Source organism: Sinocyclocheilus rhinocerous, unplaced genomic scaffold (genome assembly GCF_001515625.1).
Source record: "Sinocyclocheilus rhinocerous isolate Xijiao unplaced genomic scaffold, SAMN03320098_v1.1 scaffold650, whole genome shotgun sequence".
In the NCBI taxonomy this organism is placed as follows: domain Eukaryota; kingdom Metazoa; phylum Chordata; class Actinopteri; order Cypriniformes; family Cyprinidae; genus Sinocyclocheilus; species Sinocyclocheilus rhinocerous.
The window spans coordinates 500-13,643 of NW_015638019.1; the positions used below are offsets into that span (position 1 = coordinate 500).

General features: G+C 35.6%; 1 protein-coding gene across 1 annotated transcript in view; it reads left to right on the forward strand.

The window, feature by feature from the left end:
- The first annotated feature begins 2,689 nt into the window (after window positions 1-2,689).
- LOC107749342 (LIM domain-binding protein 3-like) overlaps window positions 2,690-13,144 on the forward strand; it is a 21,012-nt gene continuing 10,557 nt past the window's right edge. Inside the window, exons 1-3 of the mRNA XM_016564448.1 lie at window positions 2,690-2,784; window positions 2,958-3,176; window positions 10,084-10,235. Coding sequence (XP_016419934.1) covers window positions 3,081-3,176; window positions 10,084-10,235 — 248 coding nt within the window. The 5' untranslated portion in view covers window positions 2,690-2,784; window positions 2,958-3,080. The remainder of the gene's footprint in view (window positions 2,785-2,957; window positions 3,177-10,083; window positions 10,236-13,144) is intronic.

A 13,144-nucleotide genomic window follows, 5' to 3' on the forward strand; every position in this document is an offset into this window, starting at 1 on the left:
CGAGGCTAATGAGCACATGTACTATGTTCTCCCCGTGAATGACTCTGTGTGCCAGAGAGGGAGAAGCTGTCGCCTGTTGATCCACTGATTATTTCTCCTTGTTACAGATTGAGTAAAAGAAAGTGCTGAATCTCATCAACGAGTGGTCGTGTGGTCTTTATGTGTGTGAGGGTGACCGGTCCAAACATGCTACACATGTAAAATCTATATTTATGCTTTTTGGTTTCGGAAATTTTAAAATATGTCAAGTGTGCAATCTAGTTCAAAATACATGGTTTTGTGTTCTTTTGATGTTCTACATTAAAGAACAACACACATAGTTGACAATCCATTCAGTACATTGGCTACTTGACAATCTAATTTTCAGTGACTAAAAATTTTAACTGACTGATATAGTAAAGCTTGTTAGACAGTTACACTTCTGTCGCTTCTGTGGTATTGTTGTATCTAAATGGTCAGGAGAGGAACCATCTGTGCAGGTGTTAGATGATGATAGTCTTTGGATACGGTAAGCCCTGTGATAAAGATGTTGAGAATAAACTTTACTAGGTTTTTAAGGTTGTTTTTGACCAAATTCCAGAAGAAAAGCATTAAAAATAGCACATACGTTTAGAACCAGACAAGAGCAGATACTCGTTAACAGTGTTGGGCAAGTTACTTCCAAAATGTAATACATTATATATTACTAGTTACTGTCTTTTGAAAGTAATTAGTTAATACTCGACAGTTTTGTCCTTTCACCTTAGCACTTTAAATGCCTCTGTTACTTCAATAGGATTTAGTGAAAAACGCATCAATTAAAATCTGCAGTAACATGTCGATTGTTCATAAAAAATGGAATGGAAAAGGTTAATGCAGGAGTTGTCACTCTCACAAGTGTGAATTTGAAATAATGACAAAAAAATAAAATAAAAATCTACCATGTCAGTGGATGAATACAGAGAGGAAAGTTAATTTATGGCTGAGGGTGAGCTTTACTTTTTTCTTAGAGCTGCATTGTCTGTAATAATAGCTATTGTGTGTGTCATTATGTAACATGATGGAGCTTTCTAGAATGCTTTCTATACTTGTCACTCTAGAGAATAAGAGTGACAGGATTCAGTCAGAGTGACCTGGCTAAATTATACCTGCGACGATCCTTCACAAAAACACATGAATGGACAGAATGAAAGGTGGATGTCCTGTCATCCTGTGCCATTCATGTATTGACAGCATCAGTTGTCTTCACTGATAAGCGTGTGCCTTTCAACCCACTAGATGACAACAACATGGAATCAGGACAAGAGTGTTTCTTTCATTTTTCTAAATCTAGAGGGGACTGATTGGTTGTAGTGTACTTCATCATTTTGAATATGTTCATTCTTCTCTCTGAATCCAACAGAGGGCCCGTAGTGTATTTTAGTACAGCGGAAAGCCATTATGCATATTTGTATTGATCAATGCCACAGAGGAATCAGCTTCACATCATGAGGTCAAGGTTTTGCTGGTTATCTAATTAGGTACTGTAGATGACGAAATTACACCATCTAGCTGTAAAAAAACATCAAATTAATACTCATATTTAGCTTATGTAAATGCTGTTTATTTGACATTTCTGTTGGTCAAAAAATCCTAGAAAAACAAGTATCACAATTTCCACTAAAATATTGGACATCACAATGGTTTTTAACATTGATAATAATAACATATGTTACTTGAACACCAAATTAGCATATCAGAATGATTTCTGAAGGATCATGTGACACTAAAAACTGGAGTAATGGCTGCTTTGCAATCACAGAAATAAATTACATTTTAACTTTGATTAAAATAGAAAAGGGTTATTTTAAATTGTAATAAAATATTACCGTTTTACTGGATATTTGATCGAATAAATGCAGCTTTGGTGAGCGTAAGAAACTTCTTTCAAAAACATAAAACAATTGCACTGACCCCCAACCTTTTGAACGATAATGTGTAAATTGTTTTACATTGTTGTATATATTTTATCAGTGTCCAAAGCATTGCCTTTGACGCCATAGCTCAAAATAATCACTAGTTTGAGACTGTGCATGACGCCATCAGCCAATCAGCATTGTCATTTTTCTATAGCTCTACAGTCATTAGTCACATGCCATTTACAGCTTCAGTGACTGGCTCAAAAAAAAAACTTGCAGCAGAACCCTGTCCAAGATGGAAGAACTTAAATCACAAAATTCTAGGAAGCCCTGTGGCAGCCGAACAATTGCTACTGAACTGAACAGGAATGCTAACGGATAGCTTACACCAGATATTATTTCTATAACGTGTGAATATATCCCCTATCGTATTCTACAACAAAAACAATCAGAGCGCCTTGTTATCATATGAAACTCCTTGTTACACACATTGTGAAATCAGAAAGACAAGGCATCCTCAATCAATAAAATCTTACAGCCACCTATTTGGATTCACACCCTAAAAGAGCTGCAAAATGACATTACGTCAGACTTCGCACTAATGGCTGCTTGTTTGTTAGTAATTTCCCACTAGCTTTATATCCATGGTGCCCTATGGACGCCCATAGGATCAGAGTGGAAAAATGTGTTACCCTAAGAAGAGGCTATATTCGCCATGTGAATCATGGGGGCTTGGTATCCAGGGGTGTCCCCTTACACACCATATAAGGGCCCCCGGGGCTTGAGTGTTATCGCTTTCTGCAGAAGGGTCTATTCTTAGGCTGTCTGTCCAGGCCATCCGAGCAGGCAAGAACTCTCCCCCTTCTGCTTTTAAAACTTTTTTGACTTATTTTGTCAGTGTAAACGGGTAGGATTTTACTATTTGTTCTTTTTAAGTCTGATCATTCTGTGGTATGTTTTTGAGTTGTGTTGATATGTGAACTCAGGTCCTGTGTGATGGTTGTATAGTGACAGAGGGCATAAGGTAATACATATTGTTTCACTCTATTGCGTTTCCTGTCTGTTGTTGTTGTGTTTCAGAGGCTCCTCGTTGCCTGCCCGTACCCGGGTGTTTGGTCATCCCGACTACAGGGAGAAGAAAAATAAAGGAAAAACAGGACTTTACTGATCCGAGAAGAAGCTTTTCACTAAACTCTCTTCAAAATGAGCAATTACACAGTAACCCTGTCTGGACCTGCACCATGGGGCTTCAGGCTGCAGGGAGGCAAAGACTTCAACATGCCCCTGACCATCTCCCGGGTGAGACAACAGCTCTGCCTTGTAGAAATAACAAACAAACCCAACATGCTTTATTTAAACAAATGCCTGCTTTGATTTTTTTTTTTTAAGAAAGAAAGAATAAAACCTCACAGAGATTGTTTTGACATTTTTTACTTCTCTTAACAATGAAAATCAATGAAAACTTTGAGTCACACGGTATGCTGGCATTATGTAACATAGTGCAGCTGTTGTTGTATTGGTTATCGTCCAAGCCAAAGCAGAAATTCTCTAACCAGCTTTGGCCCTTTGGTTCGAGAGAGGTGTTGTGGTGCATTTACAGCGGAAAACTCTATGAATAGCAATAGATGATGCAAGCTTTAAGAAAATGAATCTGTGAAAGGTGAGAAGCCTGGATGTATGCTACTTGTCTAGTTAAATCACATTTACTGTTTAACCGATAGTGCAAATTTGCCCAAAGTGAAAAAATTAACACGCTGGCTGTTCATTTATGACACTGATTCAATCTATTAAATGAAATGGAAAAAGGAGACTTTCAACTTTCTCATGTACAGCCCTTGAAGGAAAAAAAGTATTTTAAGGGATATATGTCACCCTCACACTCACCCTTATATTGCTTCAAACCTGTATGATTTTCTTCCTTTTGTGGAACACGAAAGAAGATATTTTGAAAAAATATGTCAGTGTTATTTTGGACCCCATTGACTTTCATTGTACCTGTTTTCCAAAATATCTACTTTTGTGTTCTGCAAAAAAAGAAAAAAGGTCATATAAATTTGGAACGACGTGAGGGTGAGTAAATGATGACAGAATTTTTATTTTGGAGTAAACTATCCATTTAAGTGTAAAAGACATTAGCTTTTGGATGTCTGTTATTTATGCTAAGCAGACGTTGATGTCATGTTTCGTGGAAAGACGCTCAAATTCTTGTTGCTCATGGATGTTGATTCTTATTTCAGCTTTCGGTTTTCTTAGAATTCATTTCTTGATGGTAAGCAGTTCCCCATTTATCATCTCCTGAAACGTGATTGTTGTATATTCAGTTGTTAAATTTGTTTACCTCAAAAAAGGGGAGCAAAGGCGCATTGTCTTACCTTGCCAAATAGATCAATAAGGTGTACTATTGACAAACAAGCACCATTTTAGACTTAGGGAATTAAATTGGTAATGCAATGCACCTTGTAACATAATGTACAGTCTTCTGTCTATACTTCAAGTGTGCACATTCCATGGCGCCCAAAATCCTTATTGTGTTAGCGGATGGATTCAAGGAAGCCGTGTCCAAAGGCTCAGAGAAATTATATTTTCCTAACAGAGGGTGAGGTGATTTTCTCTCTGCTATGACAAGTAATCGCTGCCACTATACAATCAATCAAAGGCAGTTCAGCCCAGTTTGTTTGTTTCATAGCTGTCGCCTTTCTTGACATTTGATTGTCTTTCACTTCAATAAGGAGAGAGTCATTGCCTCTGTTTGTCAAGGCTGTGGTTGGTCTCCTCATATTGGCTGTTTCTCTGGAAGCAATTACAGACAGGACCATCATACTGGGAAAACTTATCTCCATTGTTTGGATTTCCATTGCTTTTCTAATCAGCATAGCTGGTGGCACACGCTTTGCTGCTGTAATCAGTGTCAAACCAGGCGTCCGTCTGGATTTTATAGTCTCTCCCGACCCAGCTGTCACTGAATATGGAGGTAGATTGAAATGTGGACAGTATATGTGTTCAGATCAGGTCTCAGATGATTGATACATATGTAACACCCAGAGGTGACGATTTAAAAATTTCACAATCAAATCTTCACACACTGTGATAAAAGATCAGCCTCTATCTTAAAGCACCATAGACAGCCTGTACCAAATCTTAATCCTGGTCCAAAGGCTGAAAGAGCTGCTGTCTTCCACAAAGAAGCCTAGTAATTGCTTTTACTGTTTTCGTAATACTTGCTGATTTTCTGTAGTGTCTGTAAACAGCAACATGATGTTGTGACATTTGTCACATTCATTGAGGACAAAGAAGCAGTGGATGATCTAATTTAATGCTTTGATTCAGTAAATTTCTACAATCCGATATTTTGTCCTCATACGTGAGAAAAATTCCCCAGGATATGTGATATTAGTGTCAATAAAGTTGTCACCAAACAGGTAATGCTAGACGGAAGAGTCATTTACAGTAGATGTTGACAAATGGATTTAGACCTGAGATGCAACCTTTTGAAATACCACATCACAGATATTAATTTTGTTTTTCATGCAAGCTATGATCCAACTTTAATTAAAATGTCCTGGCCTCAATGTTACAGACATTGGAAAATGACAACACTAATATGAAGACCATGTTAAGTGAGTGACAGAACAATATGAGGTTGTTAATATGTGTGTGTGGGTTGGTCAGGAGCTGCCTTATTTCCGAATAAAACATGTTTGGCTACTTTTTAATAAAAAAGAATAATAATGGAAAATGCATTAAAAAATAATTCACTTACATCACTGTCTCTTACCTACTTTGCCTCCTTTGCAACCCTAAAGAAAACACTCTTTGGTAGCTAATGATAGCAACTGACGACCACTTTTGGCCCGTGGGTGCAATGCCTGACTTATGGTCACTGATTTTAGCTTAGCACTGAAGGTCATACATGTGAAGAGCACAGAAACAATAGACACATGAGGTCATAGTGAATTTAAATATTGCTTGGAAAGAGACGCAGGAAGAACGATTATTATTGAAGCTTTTAGTTAGTTCCATTGAAAACACTTCCACAGTTGAAAATATATGGGAGACTGGGGCTATTGTCACATTTATTTTACTCCAGTGATTATTTCTCATGGTATGTTTATTGTTCAATTGTTTCTAGTCAATTTATTTTTAATGTTGTCTTTTTTAGTTAAATTATTATGTGGAAAAAAAGAGATAACATAATACAACATAATGAACAAATTACAATATTTAAAATAAATGGCAACCTGCCCTGACGGATATATATAAAAAGATTGTCCTGCGAACACAGTTCAACATTTCACTTAAAATATTTTCATTATATACTTCACTTTTGTCTGAAGTGAGACAGTATTGGAAACATTTGCATTTAAATCATTCTTGTTTTTCATCTTTTTGTCAACCAAAGTATTGCGTAAAAAAATGCAAAGAGCAGAAGTGATGAACCGCAATTGCAGCAACACGCTCACAGCAATAATTTTAATCAATTCTGATAAGACCGTACACACAGTCAACTTGATAATGATGCATTTAAAATTGGGAGATTTTGTCAGTGGTTCTGTAAGCGCCGAACAGCTTTGTGGAGCGGCGTTGCCGATAGCAGAAAGCACTGGCCCTAAATGTCCTGTCAGAGATAATTTCCTTCATTATATTGTTTCGCATGATATGGAAGTCCAGCTCTGCAAAGTGCCGATATTATATTCTGTAAAGCACTTCATAAAGTCCATGACAAAGACAGTCTGTGAAGTCATTTGTGATGTATTATATGAAGTAATTTAACCGCAGATGAATCTGCCTAGTGATGTCCCCAAATCTTTTTTTCTTCATTCTGTTGTATTTTAATGTCCACATTGTGTCTCCATGTGTACTGCAAATTCATAGACCTCATAACAAGTCTGTTCAATTCTATTGCTTTCTAAGCTCTTCAAGGTCGTTATTCAGTGCTGTAGGAGGTCAGGTTGCATTAAGCTTAGGTCAAGGCCTTTCTAACACAAAGGTGGACAGCATCAGGCCCTGTTATGCATATAGCCTGTGCCGGAGCATAGCAACAAAAAAATCAAATGAATATACTGTCAGCGGCATTCAGAGCCTTGCAAATACCCAAAGGTTCCACAGATAGTCCAGATCATCACCCCAACCTTTGCTTTTAGTCAGAACAGTGCAGGAGGTAGCGAAAGACAATTAAAGCTGGCATTTACCAAGGACTGCCTCATAAATCACAGTGCCAACAGAGCCAGGCCACTGTTTCCTCACTAAGGTTCTACTGGCAGATTCTACTATCTCTCAACAATCTGAGATAAAACAGATGCTTTCATCTATAACTTGAAAGGCATGTTGGAACACCATATCTGTTTTTGACATAAATGTTAAGATTTTTAGGAACTAATGGGAGAGGATGGAGCTCTTCAAGTTAAGACAGTTGCCATCTGGACTAGATTTAAAAAAACAGTCAGTCACAATGTATCAAATGTTTTCATATGGATCTTAGCGGGTCGTTGGATTTAGCGTCTGTTGAAGTGAGATTGGCAGCTTAACAACTTAAATAAAATTAACAGCTGTTTTTTTTTTCATTTTGTGCCTGTTATCCCTCTTGACATTTTATTCTACACTTGAATAGGATTTATATTACTTTAATTTATAAATGAAACAAAAGTGTGTTTAGTTCCACATGGCAGAAGATGAGATACACGATTTGTCTTCTAATGTCATAGCTTTCTCTTAACTTAACTCGTTTTTCATACTTAAGACAGTGCCTTCATTTAATTCACATTAAAAACAAGAGAAGCATTATAGCGGACAAAATGAACCTGTACTTGAACAGTGATTCTTGCTGTGAGTGCATCTCAATTCAGTAGGCCAGGGGTGTAAAGCATTTCTTACTAAAGTAACTTTGATGGACAAACTGTGCAAAGCAAACTGTTCAGCTGTTTTTTTTATTATTTTTTATTATGCAAGTACCTAGGACACACCAGATGTAAAACATCTCTTTACAATGATGAACACAGTTATATTTCACATTTAAATAGATTTTATTAACCATTTAAAATAAAAATTAAAGAAATCATGCTACGGTTTGGTTTGAAAAAATATATATTTATTCAAATCTATTTAGGATATTAAAACTTATCATTTAACATATATAAAGGATAGATTAATGTACTGTGCAATAAGTTCTTTGAAGATCTAAATTACATTTGAAGGGCTATTTGTGTGTGTGTGTGTGTGTGTGTGTGTGTTCAATTCCCCAAATTTCCAAAATTAATATTTTGCAATGTAAAACTCAAGTGCTGTGCAAAAACATGTTTGAGAAAATGGAATAAAAAAAATAATAATAATTAATGTTTGTAAATAAAATAAAATAATGGAAATATTCTGGGAAAAGTGATATGTTGTTTATCTGAATAATGTCAGCCCAAAACCAGTGTGATGAATTAGTGAATTCCAAAACATCATTTCTTGGCTCTCAAAAATGCAGATTCTCTCTCAAATCAGTATGTGTGTGTGTGTGTGTGTGTGTGTGTGTGTGTGTTTTAAATGAGCCTTTCACTGTCATTCAGTATGCAACATTATGATTGAAGCGTCGGTCAAGCAGCAGTCTGTTAGCTTAAGTGAAATGTGAACAGGAGGAGGGTGATGATGATGTTTCTCATCTAGCTTGTAGGACCCTGACCAGTGATGCATGCAGTGTGATTTAATTACATAATAGCCAAGAAGAAGTATGTCTCAACAGTAAAGTCTGGGAAATGCAAGCAGTGATTCACTATACAAGTGTAAAAATGCCTCTATCTGAACGCCTAGTGACTATGAATCTTTTCCAGTGTATCTTATCCAGTGTATTTAAATATATAGTAATATTTCTTATTTCCTTGCTGATTTGGAGTTTAGAGCAAAATTAGATCCCATACTTTTTCTAATTCCTAAACCATTGCTCATTATGGATTCCAGTTATTTTCAGGTAAATCGTATGCTTTAGTGTTCTTAATGCACCTTCAGACGTTATAATTTGTTTGGCAGTTGGGAATTTACTAGGAGATCATTACAAGAAGGAGAGCTCTTTCAGAAGCATGTATATGTGTGCGTGTTGAGTAATGGCAGCAGGTGGGACAGAAGGGTTGGTGGCAGGGCCCCAGAATACAGGGTCAAATTGAGAGGCAGGGGGTGTCAACAACAACCTTTATTTTTAACATTTTAATGAGCTGCCACTGACTTGTTGCAAAGATGGGATTTCGACTGTCAGTCTGTATATTAGTTTAGAAGATTTTTCACAGGTTACATTGTTGCACCTGTATATGACCACAAATGACTGTATGAGTGAGTCACTGAATCATTTATTCATCTGATTCATTCAGGAACTAAATATCCAGAGTAGATTTTTGAATAATTTATTCATCCAATTCATTCAAAACACTGATTCATTTTAGAATTAAACATTATGAGTGAGTCGTTGAATCATTCACTCAACCGATTCATTCACAAACACAGATTTGTTTTTTCACAAATGAAGGTACGTTTTGATTTGTATTTGATGCCAATTCAGAAACATTTTTATAAATGTTTAGCACACATCACTTATGTCCTATGGTCATTCTAATCACTTCATTCTAATTGAATAATTGAAGACATTTGTTCAGATGTATGTCTGAAGATACAAAAGAACTAAGCTGCAAATGGATACTCTGAGCAAATATTTTAAAAGAAATCTCACTAAAGAAGAAAATATCATTTATGTTTGGCATGGCTTATGCCTATATGAACTTGTGAAAAAATCCTCCAGTGCTTCTGTCCCACTGTGCCTACACAGCAATGATGCTGTCGTTTTTACAAGAGCTCTTGCTAGAAGATCACTCAAGGAACACTTCTTCTCATTTTTTAAAGATTTTCACAGATTTTCAAGATCCCAAATGTAGTAACTTTAGTTTAAGCATTTTTTTGTAAAGAGGAGAACATTGTTTATGTTTGGCTGCTCAGAATCAGCTAATGCACTTGATAGTGACAAGTTATCAGTTAAATTTTGCTGATGTTCCATGCAAATATGTGTACTGTTGCAAGCATAGTGTGTGAAAATGAATTCGATAGTAATTATCAATAAACAAACAAACAATACAGAATCCGTTTCTATAGCCATGATGATTTTCCATTGGATTTTTGTGTGTATAAAATTCAATCTGTGCTGTCATTTGTAATTATTTAATGAATGTCTGCTATCTTTCCACAGATCACACCAGGCAGCAAGGCAGCAAGTGGAAACCTCAATCAGGGTGACATAATTACAGCGATCGATGGGGTCAGCACTGAGGGCATGACCCATCTGGAGGCCCAAAACAAGATAAAGGCAGCCACCACCAAACTCAACCTCACCATGCAGAGGTAAACCTTAACACCACCAGAACCTTTTGATGCTTTTTATGTTTTTGATGACTTTTTACTTACTTTATTTCCTTCAAACTAAACTACATGTTAGTCTTTCCATCCAACGATTTCCCATTATGTTCATTGGTGAATGGGTTTTCTCAGAGGGCATCAGCAATGCATCTCATTTACTTTGGCAGCAGACAAGTCTGGCAAGCAAACAAAGTTGTCTGCAATTAAGCAGCTCCATGAGTGATATAAGCGGTCACAGTTGAGCTGACACAGACTACGGGTGACGGTTCGCATACAAATATACCGACAGGACAATTGAATTCAAAAACGTGTCTGTGATAAATCACCTGGGTATCATGTAGTCCTTCAGGTTGCCAGCATGCACAATGAAAGGCATTGATGTTTAGGGGGAAGGAGAAATTAAATTCAGAAGACTTTTTATATACCTTTTTAATATAGTTTATTAAATTAGTACGGACACCCCAAAGGCTCTATCCGAAAGAAGATTAAGTTCTTTCATGTGGCCGCCTGCACTACAGCAAAAAGAAGAAATGTTACTCACAAAGATACCTCAGCTACCCTGTGACATTTCTTAATGCTGGCTCTAGTGTTCACTTTTATAAGCTACTCCTCCTCTGTCTCCGTCTTTCAGTCGTGAGTGATTTTCAGAAGCTTAGTTGATTCTCCTTATTTATTGACAACAACCACCTTTATTCATTGGAACAAGGTGGAAGACGTTCTCATATACATGTGGATATTAGTATTATTGTATATTATATGGTAGATATTGGCTGCATTTCATTTGATTTGGTAGATATAACAGATTTATCATTGACCGATTGATGTAATTTTGCACCATCTTTCCATGATCCTCTCCAATCAAAAGCATCTCAGGAGGAGTGACAGGGTACACATGTATTTTCAGCTGTGTGCTTTCCCTGGACTTGATGGATTCCGAGAAATTTCTCACGCCTAGTGGCTTGTGAAGAGCCCCCCAGTGTTACTGCTTATACAGCAACGCTGCTGGCGTTTTACAAGATACTCATTCAATGAGTGCTTCTTCTTGTTGTTTAAGATTTTATCGGGCCACTCTAGAAAATTGAAACACAACATGATTTCAGTTCCTGTCCACAGGGATAAGGTCAAATGATGAGTTTTTGGAGATTCATTATAGCCTTTTTGTCTCTGACTTAATGAGAACTGTGTCTTTGAGAGATGTATGTGCCCCAACATTCAAACAATGTTTAGGGGTCTGAAGATTTTTTATGTTTTTGAAATATGTTTATCTGTCTACAATAAAGACAGCTATATTGTGAAATACTATTACACTTTAATGTTTTCTGTTTTAATGTATTTTAAAATGTAATCCAGTGATTGAAGTTGAATTTTCAGCAGCCACATGATGCCACATGTCACATGATCCTTCAGAAACCATTCTAATATGCTGATTTGGTGCTTAAGAACTATTTCTTATTATTATCAATGTTGAAAACAATTGTGGTAACCTTGACTTTCTTAGTTAAATAGAAAGTTCAAAAGAACAGTATTTATTTGGAATTGAAATCTTATGTAACAATGTAATTGTCCTTACTATGGCTTTTGATAAATTTAATGCATCCTTGCTGTTTTAATCTTACTGACCCCAAACTTTTGAACTATAAATTAAAGACTTTTGTTTTTAGAATAATATTTAAAATTGTGAAGTATTTCTACACCACTAATGAATTAAGCAAATTTGTGTCATTGGACATGTGAACTCTTTTGTAGAGATGGTCAGATGTTCTTGCTTGCATTGGATCAGAATAATTATATCATTCTCAAATCATATGGAACATTGATCAGGAACTTATGGCCAGTTCAAGAACTTAAAAAAATTTTTTTTTTAATTATTGTGCCAATTCAATTATTATTTCAATTATTACAAATATAATTTATAATAAAATGTATTTTATAATTATATATATATATATATATATATATATATATTTATTTATTATTCTAATAAATTGAACTGAGCAGTAAAGGGTCGGACTTAAAGTATTTTTTATCCTTTCAGTAAGAGAGGTAGGATAAATAAAAATTTTAATTATTTTTTCTTTAAATATTTTTTTTAATGATTTTAATGCTCTAAAAGCATTTCTACAATAATTATTTAGAAATATACTGAGAGTACAGAACGGCTGTAACATTTCAACTGATTCTATGCATTTGTTTTCATTCTGATACACAGCTAATTAGCTGATCAGGACTAAGGTTAAAAGATTTTTAATCCTATGGCTCCATCTGGTGTTCATCCTTGGTATAACAGTCTTCACCTGACACCAATAATGAGTGATAGTTTTAATTTTTTTGTGGCCTCTGAGAATTATGCATTTTTTAAAGTAAGCAAGTTTCCTCAGAATGACTTGTTCTCTATAAGTAAAACGTTTTGAAGAGTTTGGAAAATGCACTTTAATAATATAAGACAATTACTGTTTCCTTTTTTACTGATATTTTAATAAATCACCACAGCAAAACTGTTCAAGCTATCCAAAATACATCCGCAATTTAAGTTCCTCAATGTTTTGGCATCATGTAGGAAAAGTTTGGTGTGTATAGTATAATTCTCCTTAGAGGAGTGTTCATTAATTCATAGCCATAAATAAATCTTGTAAAAATATATATTTTTCATTGTTAGTTCATGTTAGTTAATGCATTTACTGTTGTTAATGTTAACAAATGAAATATTGTAAATTGTTACCAAATTATGTTGTCGGTGCCCTACAAATGAAGTGGTATTATGATTTTTTTGTCCCTAAAACTGACAGAAAAGGATAAGGCCTAAGAGAGTTCTTAAGCTGTAATGAAAAAAAAATGTTTTTTTCTGGTGATTAAAGAGATGTTTAAAAGTCTCTCTCTCTCTCTCTCTCTCTCTC